The sequence below is a fragment of the Poromitra crassiceps genome, assembly GCF_964638095.1.
Source record: "Poromitra crassiceps genome assembly, chromosome: 3".
Taxonomy (NCBI): Eukaryota; Metazoa; Chordata; class Actinopteri; order Beryciformes; family Melamphaidae; genus Poromitra; species Poromitra crassiceps.
In genome coordinates this window covers 13,156,468-13,178,190 of record NC_139625.1, presented here as the reverse complement: position 1 = coordinate 13,178,190, position 21,723 = coordinate 13,156,468, and the positions used below count along the sequence as shown (strand labels likewise).

General features: G+C 44.4%; 1 protein-coding gene across 2 annotated transcripts in view; it reads left to right on the top strand.

The window, feature by feature from the left end:
* Positions 1-19,195, top strand: part of nlgn4xa (neuroligin 4 X-linked a) — a 131,389-nt gene extending 112,194 nt beyond the window's left edge. For both annotated transcript variants that reach the window (XM_083632400.1, XM_083632399.1), the window contains 5 exons: positions 5,283-5,549; positions 6,357-6,879; positions 16,257-16,614; positions 17,063-17,302; positions 18,473-19,195. In XM_083632400.1, the coding sequence (XP_083488526.1) occupies positions 5,283-5,549; positions 6,357-6,879; positions 16,257-16,614; positions 17,063-17,302; positions 18,473-18,778 (1,694 nt within the window). In that variant the 3' untranslated portion in view covers positions 18,779-19,195. The remainder of the gene's footprint in view (positions 1-5,282; positions 5,550-6,356; positions 6,880-16,256; positions 16,615-17,062; positions 17,303-18,472) is intronic.
* Positions 19,196-21,723: the final 2,528 nt, after the last annotated feature.

Sequence of the window (21,723 nt, the reverse complement as noted above, 5' to 3'; positions counted from 1 at the left end):
GAATGCGTGCGATTCTGGCCTTTCTGCGGGTGTTTCAAAGTGTGTTTCACCCATAATCTATTATGCAAATTTGCAATCCCCCACGCCAGCACCGCTCTCCGCTCTCGGTGTGCTGCTGCTGGCGCGGCCGCTCTCGGGCGAGTCTGGTGACTGATGACTGTAAAATCGCCAAGCCATTTCCTTGAGAATGGCTTCCTCCCGCGGCTGTTTTTGGTTGGCTTTCTCTCTGTCGGGAGAGCACTGTCGCCACTTAGTTGGTCGGTAAAATAGATTATACACATTCAATACTTCCAATATTTTTATAGGAGACGTGGGGGGCATTGATCCACGTAGCACCGTCAAAAATTTATTTTTTATTTTTTGACGAGTCAACTCGTCATTGGCAGTGAACGGTTGGATTGTGTTTGACGAGTCAACTCGTCATTGGCAGTGAACGTGTTAAGGGACCAAAAGTAATTGGACAAACTGACATAATCATCCAATCGTCCAATGAGTTCTGAAGCATTTGGTTGAATATGAGCAGATAATATTGACAGAAACACGTCAGAATTCATCCTGCTGCTGTTGTCAGTAGTCACATCATCAATGAATGCAAGGGAATCAATTCTATGAACAGCCATACTGTACTGTATATGCCCACGTGTGGACATGTATGACTGTCAGTTCCATTTCCATTGACAGCTATACATGCCCACGTGTGGGCATGTATAGCTGTCAATGGAACTGGTTCCCTTGTATTTATTGATGACGCAACTGCTGACAACAGCAGCAGAATCAATTCTGAAGTGTTTCGGACAATATTATCTGCTCATATTCAGTCAAATGCTTCAGAATCCATTGGACGATTGCATGATTATGTTGGTTTGCCCAATTACCTTTGGTTCCTTTAAAAAAAGTAGGGGGGGGGGCACATGTAGAAACTGTTGTAATGACTACGGCGCTGTTCACCTGATTTAGATGTAAATACCCTCAAATTAAAGCTGAAAGTCTGCACTTAAAGCACATCTTGATTGTTTCATTTCAAGTCCATTGTGGTGTACAGAGACAACATGATGAAAATGGTGTTGATGTCCAAATATGTATGGACCTGACTGTAACACAATGGCAGAATGTATGACTATTCTGCTCATGGCTTTCATACACTGTCTGTAATAGAACCTCTAAAAGCAACCAATCTCATCAGATGGGGGTCCGTGGTCTAATTTGTGTCAGTTTAGGGGTCCTTGATGTGAAAGGTTTTGAGAACCACTGGTATGAGGCATAATCTGAGTAGCCTGAAAATAATTGTTTTGCATTTGCTCCTGTAAATTGAAGCATTCTGTGGCTATTGTTGTAAACTGTGGTAAGACCTTACAAAACAGTACAGAACAAATCGGGTGCGCCCCGATAATTAATGAATTGGGTTGAATTATACTATAGTAGATAATGATGAGTTACTAGAGAGCAGACTGGGTGATACTGTCAGGGTAAAATAATTGATTGATTGGTTCCACAGCAATACTATATTAATAAATTATTTGTTCATAAATATCTGTGAATGAATAGACATACTGGTACTGATCACTTTCTTCCCGAGTAGTTCCTGATTAAGTATGACCCAGTCACTGAGCAGCACAAAAGTTAACAATTAGTTAACAATTTGTTTTTTTTTATGCACCCCCAAGTAAAGTGGTACATCATACTGAGTAGTTACTAGGTAATGTGCAATGAAGTAAGAAAGTAGACGAATTCATGAAGTAATTAGGGATTACTCAGTATGATGTACCACTTTAGTGGGGGTGCACAAAAACAAAAAAAGTGTAACTAATGAGTAATTAATGAGTCGTTACTAGTCAGCTCAGTATCTGATTCATAGTTAATCCGTAACGACTCGTGGAGAAAGTTGTCATTGTGTCTGTTATTATAACGAATCATCACCTCACGATTTATTAATATAGCAGTCTGTTCTTTAGTGACTCATTATTATCTACTATAGTCTTCGATTATGACTTATTCAGGAACTACTCGTTAACGACTCGTTAATTATCGGGTCGCTCCTGATTCTTTCCTCACTCGTTCCTTAGTAACTGGTACAATTTTGTGTACCGTATATTGTAAATGGAAGCTTTCTGTGGCTATTGTCTGTCTGCCCTATAAACGCACCAGCGTGTTTCTGATCCACAGCCATGCTTGAGCAAACAGCCAAATGTCATACAAAGCGCTGACCCCTCCCTGTATTATGCAGAGTATGTAAGTTACTATGTGACTCGGGGGTTTAAGCGGTACTCCTCTTTCCCGCTAACAGCGCGAGAAGTAAAAGCTCTGCTGCTAACTAGGCCCTGTGGGATGTGTCTGCCGTGTGCTCAAAACATACTTTTCAAGTCGCCCTGGTTGAGTCACCACTGTGTGTTTGCGAGCGTATAAATAGCAGTCTGTGGACTCCAGTGTTTTCTGCTGTATTGTGGCCTATTTGTTGAGTGGCAGACAGTCCATGAAGCCGCGGCCGCCGACGTTCCACGATGCAGAAATTGCCTGCAGGGCGCTGTTGCAGTATACCTGTAAACAACGAGGAGCTTTCTGTTGCAGTATACCTGTAAACAACGAGGAGCTTTCTGTTGCAGTATACCTGTAAACAACCAGGAGCTTTCTGTTGCAGTATACCTGTAAACAACCAGGAGCTTTCTGTTGCAGTATACCTGTAAACAACCAGGAGCTTTTGTGTTCAGTCTCATTCATTACGGCCACGGAAATATGTCACATCGATTTAGTGAATCAACCCCCCCCCCCCCCCCCCCCCCCCCGGCTTCAAACATTTTTACACTTGGATGGAAAGAGATGCCAGTGTTGTATAGCACTCGAGTCCAGGACTCAGACTCGAGTCTAGGACACAGACTCGAGTCCAGGACTCAGACTCGAGTCCAGGACTCAGACTCGAGTCTAGGACACAGACTCGAGTCCAGGACTCAGACTCGAGTCCAGGACACAGACTCGAGTCCAGGACTCAGACTCGAGTCTAGGACACAGACTCGAGTCCAGGACACAGACTCGAGTCCAGGACTCAGACTCGAGTCCAGGACACAGACTCGAGTCCAGGACTCAGACTCGAGTCCAGGACACAGACTCGAGTCCAGGACTCAGACTCGAGTCTAGGACACAGACTCGAGTCTAGGACACAGACTCGAGTCCAGGACTCAGACTCGAGTCCAGGACACAGACTCGAGTCCAGGACTCAGACTCGAGTCCAGGACACAGACTCGAGTCCAGGACTCAGACTCGAGTCTAGGACACAGACTCGAGTCCAGGACTCAGACTCGAGTCCAGGACTCAGACTCGAGTCCAGGACTCAGACTCGAGTCCAGGACACAGACTCGAGTCCAGGACTCAGACTCGAGTCCAGGACACAGACTCGAGTCCAGGACTCAGACTCGAGTCCAGGACACAGACTCGAGTCCAGGACTCAGACTCGAGTCCAGGACACAGACTCGAGTCCAGGACTCAGACTCGAGTCTAGGACACATACTCGAGTCCAGGACTCAGACTCGAGTCCAGGACACAGACTCGAGTCCAGGACACAGACTCAAGTCCAGGACACAGACTCAAGTCCAGGACTCAGACTCAAGTCCAGGACACAGACTCGAGTCCAGGACACAGACTCAAGTCCAGGACTCAGACTCAAGTCCAGGACACAGACTTGAGTCCAGGACACAGACTCAAGTCCAGGACACAGATTCAAGTCCAGGACACAGACTTGAGTCCAGGACACAGACTCAAGTCCAGGACACAGATTCAAGTCCAGGACACAGACTTGAGTCCAGGACACAGACTCAAGTCCAGGACACAGACTTGAGTCCAGGACACAGACTCAAGTCCAGGACACAGATTCAAGTCCAGGACACAGACTCAAGTCCAGGACACAGACTTGAATCCAGGACACAGACTCAAGTCCAGGAAACAGACTTGAGTCCACGACACAGACTTGAGTCCACGACACAGACTTGAGTCCAGGACACAGACTCGAGTCCAGGACACAGACTCGAGTCCAGGACACAGACTTGAGTCCAGGACACAGACTCGAGTCCAGGACATAGACTCGAGTCCAGGACACAGACTTGAGTCCAGGACACAGACTCGAGTCCAGGACATAGACTCGAGTCCAGGACTCAGACTCGAGTCCAGGACATAGACTCGAGTCCAGGACACAGACTCGAGTCCAGGACACAGACTCAAGTCCAGGACACAGACTCGAGTCCAGGACACAGACTCGAGTCCAGGACAAAGAATCAAGTCCAGGACACAGACTCGAGTCCAGGACAAAGAATCAAGTCCACGACACAGACTCAAGTCCGAGTCGTGGACTGGTTTTCAGGACTCGTGACTTGACTTGGACTTTAGCACTGGTGACTCGGACTTGGACTTGGACTCGAACATTCATGCATTCTGAGAGATCTCTGTCCGTTCTTTGCCCCCACAGCGTGTCTGTCTCCCACTCTGTGTGCTCTCTCTCTCTCTCTCTCTCTCTCTCTCTCTCCTCTCTCTCTCTCTCTCTCTCTCTCTCCTCTCTCTCTCTCTCTCTCTCTCTCTCGGGACTAGTGAGAGAGAGAGAGAGAGAGAACAGCATAGCGCTCGACACAGCCTGGTGACGCGAAGTTACTCACACACACACACACACACACACACACACACACACACACACAGAGTAGGGCGAGTTGCGTGCGTGTACAAAGGTTATATAGAGCTTATGACGTCATAAGCTCCTGCATTTTAGCACCTCACGCACTGCTCTCTTCAATGAGGAAGTACTTTGTAGAATCTTGTAGAAAAGTGTCGATTTTAAGGCTTTGGGTTGAAAGTAATGTATAATAATTTCTGAGGCAGACAGTTACTAACATAAGACCCTAAATAACATAGTTAGAACGTTTTTGTGGATTTTGGTTTCCAGGGACTTTAATTGATAAAGACTGTTTTTTGTGTGTGTTTTTTTGGGAATAGCCCCTAATAATTTGGCATAAGATATTGATAGCTATATTAATACTGTGACATTTTTCAATTTTGTGCGAGGGCAGGCACGTGTTTTCCACCTACATGTGGATTCACGTTCACGTTCAGTAACTCAGGACTCAGACTCTTCTTTGTTGACTCGGACTCGGACTCAGACTCAAACACTGGGGACTCGAGACTTGACTTGGATTCGAGATATAGTGACTTGACTACAACAGTTTTCTGCCAGCATGCGTGTGTGTTTTGTGTGTGTGTGTGTGTGTGTGTGTGTGTGTCAGTGTCACTAATAGCAGCTGCAATCTCAGATCTGTTCCAGAAAGCCATCATCCAGAGTGGCACGGCTCTGTCCAGCTGGGCGGTCAACTACCAGCCTGCCAAGTACACACGACTGCTGGCCGAGAAGGTGGGCTGCAACATGATGGACACCATCGACCTGGTGGAGTGCCTGCAGAACAAGAACTACAAGGAGCTGATCGAGCAGTACATCACGCCCGCCAAGTACCACATCGCCTTCGGGCCCGTCATCGACGGAGACGTCATCCCCGATGACCCGCAGATCCTCATGGAGCAAGGCCAGTCTATTTTTATTCATAACATATACATGTATACGCATGGTAGTGCAGCCTACAAACACGAGGGTTGCAGGTTCGAGCCCCGGTATTACCTCTGGCTCGGTTGGGTGCCCATACAGGCACAATTGGCCGTGCCTGCGGGTGGGAAGCCGGATTGAGGGTATACTGTATGTCCTGGTCGTTGCACTAGCGCCTCCTCTGGTCGGTCGGTCCTGCTGGTGAAACTCCTCGCCGCGTCAGGTGAAAAGAAGCGGCTGGCGACCGCACATGTATCGGAGGAAGCATGTGCTAGTCTAGAACTCTCCCCAGATCGACAGAGGGGGTGGAGCAATGGCTGGGACAGCAGGGGGAATTGGCCAAGTACAATTGGGGAGAAAACGGGGGAGAAATCAGATTTTCTTTTTATCAAAAATAACAAATAAAATACATAATACACACATATATGCTTACACACACACACACACACACACACACACACACACACACACACACACACACACACACACACACACACACACACACGTAAGTTACATGATATCATGAGATGAGATAATAAGATCATAATATTATTCATAACATACAATACATACTCATACTCCCACCCACCCACCCACAGATACAGATAATACAATACATAATAATGCACATGCTTGTCCTTGTGTGTACACACACACACACACACACACACACACACACACACGCACGCACACACACACACACACACACACACACACACACACACACAAGCTCATAATATGTACAGTAGGTGAATAAACCAAAACAAGTCAAATGATTATTTATTTTTAGGCGAGTTCCTCAACTACGACATCATGCTGGGGGTGAACCAGGGCGAGGGCTTCAAGTTCGTGGATGGCATCGTAGACAGCGAGGACGGCGTGTCGGCCAACGACTTCGACTTCGCCGTGTCCGACTTCGTGGACCATCTGTACGGCTACCCCGAGGGCAAAGACACGCTGCGGGAGACCATCAAGTTCATGTACACGGACTGGGCGGACAAGGAGAACCCGGAGACCCGGCGCAAGACCCTGGTGGCCCTGTTCACCGACCACCAGTGGGTGGCGCCAGCGGTGGCCACGGCCGACCTCCACGCCCAGTACGGCTCGCCCACCTACTTCTACGCCTTCTACCACCACTGTCAGAGCGACATGAAGCCCAGCTGGGCTGACTCCGCCCACGGAGACGAGGTGCCCTACGTGTTCGGGATCCCCATGATCGGCCCCACAGACCTCTTCAACTGCAACTTCTCCAAGAACGACGTCATGCTGAGTGCCGTGGTCATGACCTATTGGACCAACTTCGCCAAGACCGGGTGGGTTTTCCTTTCCTTTCCTTTCTCTGGGTTTGCATTTTTATTTACTTTAAACTAGGGATGCACAACATTGGATTTTCCCCCGATATCTGATATTTTTTAACTCTTTTGGCCGATTGCCGATGAATTTCTGAGAACATCAAGTCTGGACTGAAATTAACACATTATTATGCCTACCTACTCTTAGCATGATGGCCCACTGGCAGATTCAGACATAAATACAACGCTTTTCAAAATGTACACATTCACTGGGCAAAATAAGAAAACTACTTCAACTTTAAGCTTATGTAAAACATGACATGTTTATTTATGTAACATTTTCTTTCAAATAAACCTGAGCATTTGGGCATAATTAAAGCGTCATTTTATCGGCCTGTCGTATCGGCAGAAGTCGGTTTCGGGCCGACGCTGATATTTCTTTTTAAAGCCTTTATCGGCCGATACCGTGACGATGACGTGCCGATATGATCGTGCGTCCCTATCGAGTAGCGCATGGCGTATCTTTGTAGGCCAGCCTGGGAGTTAGCGTCGCGCTGGGTTCCCTCGTCTGGAGGTCGATGGGATGTTTGTATGGGGATTTTGGTTAGATGCCTGAAATAAGCTCTGCGGTTAACACACGTTTATGAAACTGAGACCTTTGCGTTCAGCAAGATAATCTGAACAAAGCGTAAATGTGATCGCCAAAAATCACGATCGCCAGAAAACGCTTGAAAATCTCATAAAAATGGTGTTCATGTGTGCGGATTATCTTGCCGAACACAAAGGTTTCAGTTTCATAAACCTCTGTTCACCGCAGACCTCATTTCAGGCATCTAACCAAAAATCCCCCAAACCCAAACGGGCCATTGACTTCCAAGACGAGGGAACCAGGAGATGCTAACCTCCAGGTTTTCAGACTCATTCCTGCGGCACGCTATTTTAAACCTTCATCAATCGAGAGACACCGAAAGCAAAGACTTTGAGCATCTTACACAGGATATCCTGTAAGCTCAATGTCTGCCTTTGTGTTGTTTAGAAGAACTAAAACAATGATTCACTTATGAGTCGCCAAGATCAAGTGTAGGTTAATACAAAACAAAACAAGTCACAGCCTCCCTGGGTACTGCAGCAGCAGCAGCAGCAGCAGCAGCAGCAGCAGCGGTGGTGGATTTGATGAGAGGATTTGTCGGGCGTTTATATTTGGACCACGTTTTTTGTTTCCTTGCGCCTTGAGATTAGGTATCAGGGCGTTTGCGGGCCCGGTCATACTGAAAATTCACTTTAAGGTGAATAAATAACGTCTTGATGGCCTTCATAGGCTGCTGCAGCATGCGCTCCCGTGCTCTCCAGCTGGCTGGCATCCAGTTGAGGGCAGATCAGCGGGGGGATTGGCTGCCGTATAGACAGATCAGCGGGGGATTGGCTGCCGTATAGACATTTTTGGGAAGGCTCTCTTCTTCTCTGCTTCCAATAAAGCGGCAGCTGAAAGCAAATTCGTTGAATTTTGAAACGTTTCCTCGAGGTTCCTACACAGGTCTGGAAAGTCTGGAAAAGCATTGAAAAAATAAATTTCCAAGTCTTGAAGAGTTTAGGAATTGGAAAGAATGAATGGAAAAGCCTGGGAAATGTCGTGGTTCAGCCCTGATACAATACACACATAATTTTATATTTTTTAATGTTGTTGTTGTTGTTGAGCCACTTTGAGTCCACAGTTTTCGTTGATGTGAAGAATAATGTTCAGATAGAGGGATGCTATTTTTATTATCCAGCCGCTGTCAGCATGCATTACATCAAATACCCTGCACCAAAATCACATCCAGTCAAGAACATAATGGGAAAATATGCAGTTTTAAAATGGAAACTGGGTAGGAACCCGGCCAATCATCTCACATATTCTGATATTTGTGGCTGTGCAGATCTTCATCTATACATTGATATGACCTAGTTAGCAGGGGCAAGATGTCTATCTGCATGCATAAATCATATTGAACAACAGAGAAAATCTTCAAAACAAATCAAGGTCTGGAAAAAGGATGGATTTTTGTTTGTTTGTTTGTTTTTTTGAAAAAGTGTAGGAACTCTTGTTTCCTGATCTCGGTACAGTAGAATTGACAGTTTGGGTGTATACGGAACACACAGATTGCATATGGCTGTACTCTAAGCTGTACATGTATCAAGGAGAGGAATCACTCTGCAGTCTATGAAAGCAGCTGTTTATACAGACATGCAAAATTATTTGTGTCAGACGGTGTCAGATCGCACTGCATATATTACAGCTCATCCCAGCACATGAAAGCATCGCTGTCACATGTACTACAGTCTATTACATGTACTACCAGAGGGGAAGCGTCTGGGCCTTCTAGGTATTCAGTGAAGGCCCAAGAAGAAATTGAAAAGAAAAGAATTTCCCCCCTAATAAATTATTTGTATTTGTTATTTATTAGTTTTTATTCGCTGAAATAACAGTAATAATGTCCCTAAATTGCTCTGATCTTGGACTCACTTTGTTTCAGCAAATATGGGGTTAAATATTTAGACCAGCCCCCAGAGGCAAATGGTATATGATTGACAGCAAGCCAGCAAGCCTTCGCGAATACACAGCTCTGGTCACGACATGGGGACGACAATTTTGATGACAGGTGTTTTAACCAATCAGAATTCCATTGAGTTGTGGGGTTAGCCAATCACAATTAGTTGAGTTGTGGGTGGGATATTTCCAGGCATTCGCGAAGACAAGCCAACCAGGAGACGAGACGAACGACGAGGAGGGAGGAGTTTATGATGATGTGGGAAATGGACGCGGCAGCGGTAGTTTTCAAGGAGTATTTCAATGCTTGAAATGTTGAGCTGTCAAGCTGCAAAAAAGCTCTATTTTCGCCATTTCCAGGCTAGAAACTGGGAACTTTACGCTTCGTTTACATGCAGTTCGGCACGAGGTGCTCTGTATTACTGCTGTGTGCTCGGAGGGCTTGCTTGTTGCTTTTCGGGAGGATGGGTTTTGTCATCAAGTGTGAACGTCATTGGTAAGTAGATTTTTTTTTTATTGCTGGTGGCGCTGGGGCAGCTGATGTCGGTGGGCAGGGGGAGTTGTGGACCTTTTTATAGCCGATCTTTCTGTGTATTGAGCTAATCGTTAAAACTGTGGTTGTGTTACTGACAGACATCCATTTGTTTATGCAATGGATCGCAATTTTTTTTAATGCGATTAACGCGATTTAAAAAAACGCGTTATGATCGGCCCTTAATCGCATCGCGATTATGCGTTAACGCTGACAGCCCTAGTTTTCATACACCTGTAAGACTTACGGGGGGATTTACTACCTCATCTTATGTCAGCTATCACTGTCATTATCAACAGATTGTGTGCCTAATGTAACCATATGCAAGCAAAGTATGTATTTAGCAGTTCAATAAGCATGGGAAGCCTTCAGCGACATCTTTTTAAACACATTCAGTGGCAGAGGAGTGGCATATTGTTCCAGCATAGGCCTATATATATACATATATATATACAGTATATAGGTCAGAGGTAAAGTAAAGAGTAAAGCACGTTACTGATATTCTGCTCTCCCTCTCATCATTATGTGATCTTAGAGGCATGAAGCTTACACAACATAACGTTGTGTAAGCTTATGTTAACACATTGAGTGCCAGCCATGTTTTCATTCCTGTAGGTAAGTTGTGCCAGGGGTGTTTTTGACGATTCTGGCTCATTTTAGAACAGCCGAGGATTCTTTTCTGTTAAGAATTCATGAACACCAATCATCTAAAAATAACTAATAGAATGTGTGCTTTCTCTGTCTAAAAGAGTTAGTTTGCAGAGTTAGTAGTTATGTAGATATTAGCCGTTGAGTACAGCATGGTTTCAGCGTCTGGAAATTTATTCAGAGATAAATGGCTTTTTGTGAAACAGTCACTTTAACCATTCATTTTTGGCATCAGTAAGACCGTCAGACATTCTAAACAATAGTTTTGAACAGTAATTTCCTCCATAACAACAGGAAACACCCCTCTCATTCAAACTCCTCCCTCCGTGTGTCTTCTCCTCCTTCCTCCTGGCTCTAACAGCGGGCGTGTCAGAAGCGCGTTGCTGCTGCCTGCCTGCCTGTCTGCCTGTCGGGCAAGACGAGTCTGAAATGGATTACTGTAAAATCGCGTCGCCATTTCCTTGAATGGCTTGCTCCCGCGGTGTGTGTGTGTGTGTGTGTGTGTGTGTGTGTGTGTGTGTGTGTGTGTGTTCGCGCGTTGCTCCGCGGCTCTGGGGGGAAGGGATCTCTGTCCGTTCTGTGTGTGTGTCTGCGGGCTTCTGACTGTAAAATCGCCAAGCCATTTCCGCGGGAGGCGGCTGCTTTTGGTCCCGTGGCTTTTGGGTCCCGTGGCTGTGGCTTCTCTCTGTCTCTGTCGCCACTTAGTGGTCGGTAAAATAGATTACACACATGCTCTTGCTCCAAATAGTTATCTCGAAGATGTAAAAGGGGTTGATTGATGTCCCACCGTCAAAAAAAAAAAATGTTTATGTAAGACGAGTTAGCTCGTCCTTGGCACTTAAGCGCTGGATTATGTAAGACGAGTTAGGTCGTCTATGGCACTTAATGAGTTAAGCAGCCAACTTTGGCCGACTTTGTACTTTTCGTTTTAACGAACGTCTTATTAGTTACTGCAGTGTACGATGAGACTTATTAGTTACTGCAGTGTACGATGAGACTTACGTTTAAACATCTTATTAGTTACTGCAGTGTACGATGAGACTTATTAGTTACTGCAGTGTACGATGAGACTTACGTTTAAACATCTTATTAGTTACTGCAGTGTACGATGAGACTTGCGTCTTATTAGTTACTGCAGTGTACGATGAGACTTACGTTTAAACGTCTTATTAGTTACTGCAGTGTACGATGAGACTTATTAGTTACTGCAGTGTACGATGAGACTTACGTTTAAACATCTTATTAGTTACTGCAGTGTACGATGAGACTTATTAGTTACTGCAGTGTACGATGAGACTTACGTTTAAACATCTTATTAGTTACTGCAGTGTACGATGAGACTTATTAGTTACTGCAGTGTACGATGAGACTTACGTTTAAACGTCTTATTAGTTACTGCAGTGTACGATGAGACTTATTAGTTACTGCAGTGTACGATGAGACTTACGTTTAAACATCTTATTAGTTACTGCAGTGTACGATGAGACTTATTAGTTACTGCAGTGTACGATGAGACTTACGTTTAAACATCTTATTAGTTACTGCAGTGTACGATGAGACTTATTAGTTACTGCAGTGTACGATGAGACTTACGTTTAAACATCTTATTAGTTACTGCAGTGTACGATGAGACTTGCGTCTTATTAGTTACTGCAGTGTACGATGAGACTTACGTTTAAACGTCTTATTAGTTACTGCAGTGTACGATGAGACTTACGTTTAAACGACAAGTGCAAAGTCGGCCGACTTTAGCTGCTTAACGTGGAGAAACTGGCTAGCATTAGCTAGCTACGTTAGCTTGTGCTTGTGACTAGCAAGACTGCTGCGGCTGCCCTGCCGATTGGTTAGGGAAGACCGAAGCCCGCCCCCTCATAGAAATGCTCTGAAGTGAGCGCAATCTCAGACAAAGAGGCAATGAGTTTATGAATTGACGATGCAGTTGGAATATCAGGCTAGCCATCTACAGGACTGGAGGCAAAGGTCTTAAAATGCAAATTGTCACCACAGTGCCTATGGCTCACCTGTTAAGTGATGACATCACCAACATGATCCATGTTCCTGATAGATGATTGGTTCTGGTGCTCCATGCTCTAGCATGTACTATGTTGAGAGATAGTAGGCCACTAGCATTATTCAAAGTAACATTTTAGTAATTTAAAAAAAATTCATACACAAAAAATGAACAACTCAATATAGCCGATTTATCAAGGTTCACATTTGGACGTTGAAATTCTGTCTGAAATATTAAATATGTCTGTATATCAAGACAACTTTGACTACGCACCAACTCAAAATCAAGCTTTTTTTTTTACTGTATCAATTTGAGACAATTTCAAAGTTAAAGTCTCACATTCGTAAGTGGAAATGTGTCTGAAACTTGTGGTGCTGTGAAAACACATTGCTCCATAATGTCTGACGATGAGTGACATATTAGTGTTCAGGATCACCCTGACTACACACTAACCCAAAAGTCAGATGTACGCATGACAGTAAGCATGATCAGATCAGACCATCATACTGTCCTGAGCCAGCAAAAACCCGCTCTCTCTCTCTCTCTCTCTCTCTCTCTCTCTCTCTCTCTCTCTCTCTCCTTCTCTCTCTCTCCTTTTCTCTCTCTCTCTCTCTCTCTCTCCTTCTCTCTCTCTCCTTTTCTCTCTCTCTCTCTCTCTCTCTCTCTCCTTCTCTCTGTCTCTGTCTCTCTCTCTCTCTCTCTCTCTCTCTCCCTCTCTCTGCGCAAAGGGCTCACAAAGTGACTGTGGTGCCGTCAGCGAAAATCGGTAGCAGTAACATTTCGAATCGTAACCTTTGATTGACTGGTGATAAAAAGATAATTGACACGCGCAGGCAGACTTTGTGGATTACAGAGAAATCTGAATGACAGCAATCGGTAGAGAATTATACGTGCAGACCCCGTGGTTAATCAACCTGCCTGCGTCTGCACAGTTTGGCACAGAGCCAGGGGAGGGGGGAGGAGGGGGGGGGGGGGGGGGGTGAGAGGCACACCGCTGCTGCCTGAGATGTGAATAGTCTAGAGTGATTGTTAGCATGGCGCATACACACACACACACACACACACACAGTGCATGCTACAGTTAGAGTAGAAAATACAATATGACTGCATATTGAGCAACACTGCAGTCCACTTGAGGGACAGAGCGGTGCTGATACACACACACACACACACACACACACACACAACACACACACACACACACACACACACACACACACACACACACATGCACTACTTATGCACAGCCTTCTTACTCAAACATGAAGCTTAGCAAAAATTCTTTGAGAGAGACCTGTAGCGTCATTCATTCACTCTCTTTTCATTCATTCACTCTCGTAGGAGAAACCCTCTAGTCGTCATACCCACTTCTTAATCACCCCGCTTTTCCTGCTTCTAGGAGAAACCCTTTAGTTGTCACGGGCACTCATTCATCCCTTCTGTCGTCATTCACTTCTTTCCCGGTTAGGAGAAAACCTTTAATTGTCACTCATTCATAAAACTCTGTCATCAATTATCACCCCTTTCCCGCTTCTACCTAGCGTCACTGTGTGTGGGCGGTAACGCTTAGATTAAGCCAATCAGAGTAAGACACATCTTCCCATTCAGCCTATCATCGTCTACCTGTCATAGCTAAAAGCGCCCTGTTTCTCTGTGTGTGGTCTGCTGGGTTTCAGTGCGTTCCTGCGTCCCTCCTCCACCTCATTCTCCTCCAGTCCTCTCCGAGGTCTTCAGATTCAGAAGCCTTCTCCAGCAAGACCAAGACCACCTTCACCACCACCAGGTCTAGACTCCACGGGGGGGATATTCAATCCTACTCCTGGCTGCATCTACACCTGCTGATCATGACGTCATAATCAAGCTGACGTCATGATGGAGCCTAATCGCCAACATATATCTATATCTTATGTGCCTACAGGCTCATGTATCTAATCATCTAATAAATCATTGTCATTCTAGAAATGTGTCTCTCTGGTTGAAATACTGTAAGCTGTGTTTGGAATGGTTCACTCATTCACTCACTCACTCACTCACTATTCCCCATGTGGTGTTTATCGTAGTGAACTGTATGGGGACCAATCAAACGAGTTTCAGACACTACCTCACTCTTCTTCTCCTTCGGTAAATACGACCGCATTGCATTGTGGTATATGGGAGAAAATGTAGGGTACATTCTGTGATGACTAGAAATTGCTCTGCATTGTGGGTATTTTACAGTGGACTATATAGTGAATGAAATTAACAGTTGAGAAGTCGGACATTAGTACAAAATGGCCAGCATACTATACTAGTCTCTAGTCACAATACCAACCGGAGTAAAAACTAGTCCACAAAATGGCCAGCATACTATACTACTAGTCTGTGTTTTACATTGATTAAAGGCACCACTTACTTTGAAATCCAACCAGCACTCTGCTCTGAAGACACAATTCAAAGGGGAGATGTTTCGTAAAATGCTTATAAAAAAAAGTAGTTTTGCTTGGTTAAACCATCCTATTCATTAATATTTAGAATCAGGAGCATATAACATCTCACTCACTATTCAGTATTCAGATGGAGGCCCCACCCGCCCCAGTGAGTTCCACTTCAAGGTTCTTGTCTAGCCTTCACTCCCCCTTACCTCTCCAAATTTAATGAAATCTCTGCAACAAAGTCAGCGGAGAGCCTCAATCCAAACTCCAGAAGAAAAACACAACAACACCATAATGTTGAATATTAAGACATTGTGACAACAACAGTCCTGGAAACTTGTCACGGGGATCTTAAGGACACGGAACATTTTTGTCAGCTTGTGCATTAAGATTCATTCACCTCGGAACGCATTAGCCATGAACAGAGAGTGGGACATAGAAAATGGCTTTGACTTTATTTTTGAGCAATGACTCCTCTGCAAGTGTCGCAAATGAGTGCTAAGTGAATCTAATGGACAGTTAGATTGTTGGATTGTATGACCATGCTGCCTTCAAATGATCTGAATGAAAAGCCCGTTTAAAGATTCACATCAAGGACTACTTTTGAAATGTGCTCATTAGGACCCACAATTAAGATGAATGGACGATTCTGCAATCTAGCATTTTTCGGCTATTTTATGTTTCTATAAAACTAGAATTTTTTTGCATGATCATAGATTTGGAGTGAATGTCCAACTCTATAACAGGCGGCATATACAGTATAAAGACGGATCAGCACCCTGGTTTCATTAGGCCGGGTTATCGCCACTGAATTCCCGATACGATATGATTCCGATACACAAGGGCCCGATTCGATATCGATATTTCAGTTACAATACCAATTTTGCTTGGATATGAAAGAGATCCTCAAAGAACGAATGCTGTGAATTGTACAAGGAACCCTCTAACCTGGTGCATTATTAAAAAATATTAACGTTTACAGATGTTTACGAGATCTCGTTGCGCTAAGAACCAAACCACGCGAGTCTAACGGGGTTAAAGCTTCAAGCATCCACAGGAAAATGCGTTATATTAAAAGATCGAGATTGGGATTTATGAATCGATATCAGTTCCTTCAAATGAACATCGATTCAATATAGAGATTTCTTTTTTAACCCAGCCCTAGTATAAAGACAGATCAGCACCCCGGTTTCATACTGCTTTCTCTTCTCTTCTCTTCTCTCCTCTTCTCTTCTCTTCTCTTCTCTTTCATTCTCTTCTCTTCTCTAGGGACCCAAACCAGCCAGTTCCACAGGATACAAAGTTCATCCACACAAAGCCCAACCGCTTTGAGGAGGTGGCCTGGACCAAGTACAACCCCAAGGACCAGCTTTACCTTCACATCGGCCTGAAGCCTCGAGTGCGAGACCACTACCGCGCCACAAAGGTGGCCTTCTGGCTGGAGCTGGTTCCACATCTCCACAACATCAACGAGCTGTTCCAGTATGTATCCACCACCACCAAGATCCCTCCGCAGGACACCACGCCCTATCCCTACACCAAGCGTTTCCCCGGGAAGAACAACTGGCCCTCCACCACCCGCCACCCCGGGGTGCCCCCCGCCAACACCAAGCAGACCACCGACCAGGTAGGTTTGAGTAGGATAGGGCAGGTTAGGCTGTAGATTAGCTAGATTCTTTGTTAGGTAGTTCAGGTTATTGAAATAAAAAATTAGATCCCCCCAACAATTAGATCATTGTTATTTTTTGTTTTTCTAAAGGATTTTTCAAAATGTCTATGATGAAATGAATGGGGAACTCTCTTCCGGGGCAAGAAATGTCACGTGACTGTTCAGCTCTATTCTCTCTGCTCTCTTCTCCTCTCTCTCTCCCTCTGCTCACTCTCATCTCTCCTCTCTCTCTCCTCTCTTCTCTTGCTATGCTTGTTTTTTATATGCTTTTGTTCAATTCTGTTTATTGATAGTGCTTAGCTGGACCTAGCGAGACACATTCCCTGTAAAGTCATATGAGACATGCTTGTGAATTAGAGCTGTACAATTAAACTTGACTCGACTTGACTTGACTTGACTTGATCAGCGCAAGAGTGGCGACCTGACGGACGAGTCGGCGGTGGTGATCGAGACCAAGCGGGACTACTCCACGGAGCTGAGCGTGACCATCGCCGTGGGCGCGTCTCTCCTCTTCCTCAACATCCTGGCCTTCGCCGCGCTCTACTACAAGAAGGACAAGAGGCGGCACGAGACCAACCGCCGCGTCCCCACCCCGCAGCGGTGCAACTCCGCGCAGGCCAGCGCGCCAACGTCGGCCGCCAATGACGTTTGTTTCTTTGTTTATTAGCCATTACTCAAGACAACAGAGTCTTCCCGAGGTCCACATAGAACACACAATGCATACAATACAAGAAATCAAGATAAGATGAAAAGAAAAATAGGTAACCCACTTTATAATAAAGATACATTAATTAACGGTTAGTTAATGCTTAATAATGCTTAATAAGCATTAATTAATGTTTATTATGGGTTCGTTAACCCTAACCCTAAGCATGAACTACCCCTAAGCATTAACTTAATTAATTAATTGTTTATGGTTACTAAACTATTGAATACTACATTAATACTTAGTTAACATGAACCCCATTAGTAAATGATTACTAGACAAATTAGTTAACTGTTATTATTAAGCATGAACTAACTCCTAATTAATGTACCCTTAATGTAAAGGGTTACTGAAAAATAACAAAGGCCCATTTTAAAATCAGAAAGAAAAAGAAAAAACATAACACTTGGTAACATTTTGACACTTTGAGAGGCTCTCATTATAATAATATGCTGATATGAGTTACAATACTTACAGTACAATACTTATAATACTTGTGACCATAATATATAGTATAATAATAGCACCACAATACTGCAACAGACAGCAGACGAATAAGATGAAAAATACCATGTCAAAATCATTGACTGTATATAAATAGGGATGACGCGTACCCACTTCCTATACTGCTATGCAAAAACAAAGCCAAAATATCTCGTTCCAGCGAGCTGCCATCTTGCTTTTGTGACGTCATTTGCAAACGGAGTCTCTGCAGTAGAGTCAGGTTGAGCCCCCTCTGCCGTGCTGACAGCTGTCAATGAGCCCTTTTTTATATTGTGAAATGACTCATTAAAAACAAACTTACAAATTAGCACTTGAACATACATCAGCGTGATAGGAACTACCTAAGATGAAGAAAACCATCTTTTGGGAAAAATGTATATGACGTGCGCTCAGATTTTTGAGTTTGGCTCATGTTCTATCTGCTACCATGGAGGGGCGGGATTTAAGAGCGGGGGGGCGATCAAGATCTTTTGGCTTCACTTTTGAGGAGCTGTCATGACGTCCATATTTTACACATAACACATTAGCGTAACACACTAAACTACCCTATTAATTACGTCATCATTTACAATCGATCTATAATCACTGATATCTTTCGTCCTGTAGGTGGCGCACCTGGCGAGCGAGGAGCTGATGTCTCTGCAGATGAAGCAGCAGCAGCTGGAGCACGAGCATCACCACGAGTGCGACTCGGTGCTGGCCACCCACGACACGCTGCGCCTCACCTGCCCGCCCGACTACACGCTCACCCTGCGCCGCTCGCCCGACGACATCCCCCTCATGACGCCCAGCACCATCACCATGATCCCCAACTCCCTGGCTGGCATGCAGCCTCTGCACAACTTCAGCGCCTTCGGGGGCAGCCAGAACAGTACCAACCTGCCCCACGGCCACTCCACCACTCGGGTATAGCTCCGCTGGGGGCAGTGCTGCCGACCCCCTACCGGATCGGTCGTGCGGCGCTGCGCTTAACCTACCTATAATACCGTGGGATATACGCCGTGACTGACTGTGTGAAGCACACAGACTCAAAAGTCTCAGCGGATGAGATGTTATTTTGCTACCATGCCTTCTTGAAAAATATCTATAAATTGAATATGGAATATGAACTATGACTATTAAAAGTGAATGTTACTATAGTAATACTGTATTTGGAGCTAAGCTTCGCGGAAGGGAGTTTTACCAAAAGAACAGGCAACCAGGGGATGACTGTTAGATCCTTAGAATGCAATATGAACGGTTTTCGTCAAAGGAGCCTATTTCAGAGGCTTTTGTGCCATAGTCGGAGAACAGTGGCAGCGGTTGCTCCAAAGCAATGATTCAACGTCTGAGCGGGGACACAATATCCTTTCCTGATCCTCCATGCGTTATACACCTGACTTGGGCACAGAATTTCAAACTCCCCCAGCCTGAAAATGTATTTATGAAAACTTTGTAAAAAAAAAAATCTATATAAGAAGAAAAAAAAGCTATATAGTTGTGAGTGGAAATTTAAAAACAAACTAAAAAAAATCTATTAAAAGAGCTTCTTCTATTATTGTTTTTTATTTTGGTTGGAACTTTTTCTTTTTCTCTCAGCTTGTGCTTTCTGTTGAGGTGCGTGTAAATATATCAGCACCGGACATGATTCATTTTTTCCTCCGATTGCAACTTGCTTTGTTATTTCTTTCCACCAAATGACCAAAATGCGAACACAATCCCATTCTCTCTAGGCAAAACCATTCCACATTGTCTTGTGTGTTCCTTTGTGTCCACTCTTGAGACACTGCATGTCCGAGAAGCGCTTTACTCTCCATCTTCAGACACTTGCTTTGTCTGCGAATGAGGACTGACTGGACCCATTCCCATCGCCCGCTATCATCATCTTCTTATGCTTTCAATAGTTTTCTTTGTGGGCTTTTTTTTACGTCTTGCAATCTCAACACTGCCTGAGCTTACAATGTGACCAGCAATGTATTATTTAGAAATTAAAAAGGCAGTGCATTTTTGGTATCAATATTAGTTGGATATGTTTGTAAAGAAGTATATGTTAGATATTTGAAATTGTCATATGCTAGCAATATGTAAAGTATTGTGCCAGGCTTGTGATATTTTGGGTTACAAAAGCAAGTGAATGAGTGTAAATATTAATGATATTAATTATTATAAAAAGTACAACAGAAGTAACCATTAACCCTCTTTTCAGTTCTGCATCCTATTACCACAGGAAAAATATACAAAAGGAAATACATCAAAAAAGATTTTAAGCTACATTTGTAAATTCTATAAAAGATATATTCTTGTCATTGGTCCCGGAACCAGTCAAGATAACAAGGGTTTTAACGTAGAGTTTGAAAATCCTTAGTTTGTCTTATATTTGTTTGCGGTTTTGCCTTAAGTGATAGAGATATTTCTGGCTGGACACCTGTATAAACTTTTTCTGCAACATTTTTAATAAAAAAAACATCACAGTATTTTATAAAAAAAAAAAAAGTAGGCATCATTGGGTTTGATTGTATGGCTGCATGTACAGTATTAACCGTGCGTTCACACCAAGGCGGAAAAAAGCGGAATGGATCGGCAAAGTTTTGAAAATTCCAACTCGAGGGAACGGGCGATGAGGTGAAAATCTAGCGCGGTTGCATTCGGTTTGTATGTAATCTCGTTGCACAAATGTGTGCAAATCGCCCCGGTGTGAACGCACATTACAGAGTGTAAAATGACTGTGTGTGTATGCGTGTCTGAGTGGATCATATGGAACCAGCACACATTTATGTGTCTCCTGTAGGATCTCGCTCAGATTGAATTAAATACCACTTCCGCTGAGTATCGCTTTGCTAGCACTCCAATACAAAAACCCATTTTCATATATAGCAGCGTGACTCATAGAGTATGCAGTGCCTTCATTTGTCTAGATTCAGAAGTATGGCGTTTCACAACGTGCCGAATGGAGTTATCGAGTTAGAGTTAATCAATACTGGCAATCTAGCACTTGAAACTTTGAAAACATTGAATTGCATTTGCACACAGTGTGGCCTGCCAGCTAAGCTAAATTCTCCGAGTCTTTCAGCCTTTGTGAATTGCTGTTGTGCTCAGTAAGGGAAAACAAGCACCTCCTCTGAGCTGAATAGCAAAGTGTGCTGCTGCGGTGCATATAAGCCCTCCCCAGATATTTGCATACAGACTCAAGTGTCCTAGTATTCAGTAAAATTGCATTGAAATCCCCGCTCCCCACCTCCCTTCTCACCATTCAATGTATTGATCCCTTTTGGAACAAGCCAAGCAAATTAGCTTTTGACTTAAAACTGAAGTGACAGGGGGAAAATTGAAATCTTTAATAGTAATCTGCGGCTACTGAAGCGCAGTGGATGTCTCCATACAATCTCTCCTGTGACATGTGGCGAACCTTTCCATAAGTAGTGGCTGATGGGCAAAATGGGCTGTTATGACTGAGACGGTGGGGGGAAAACTTTCTTTCATTTAGCAAAATTGTTTGATCCATAATATATTACCCACCGAGCAAACCTCATACTGTATAGATGTCGAAATGAATATTTATTTCGGAACTTGTGTGCAAACAAAGCAGCGCGAACGCGCCGACCCCCGTTTTTAATTGGCGTGTTGTTTATGCTTAGGGTAATGGGGTGGGGGGGGGGGGGTGGGGGTGTTGTTGCAGGGGGAAGGGGGGACGGTGGTGCTGGGGGAGGGCAGCTGCATGCGTATACTGGAGGCTGGCTTGGCTGGAAGTTAATTAAGCTGGCAACCGTGCTCCATCACTCAACCGCGGCCTCAGAACTGTCATTCAAGTGTACCACTCTCCAGGCAGCCATTACCTAGCTGTATCGATCGCCACGGTGACAAGGTAGCGCTCCAAATGG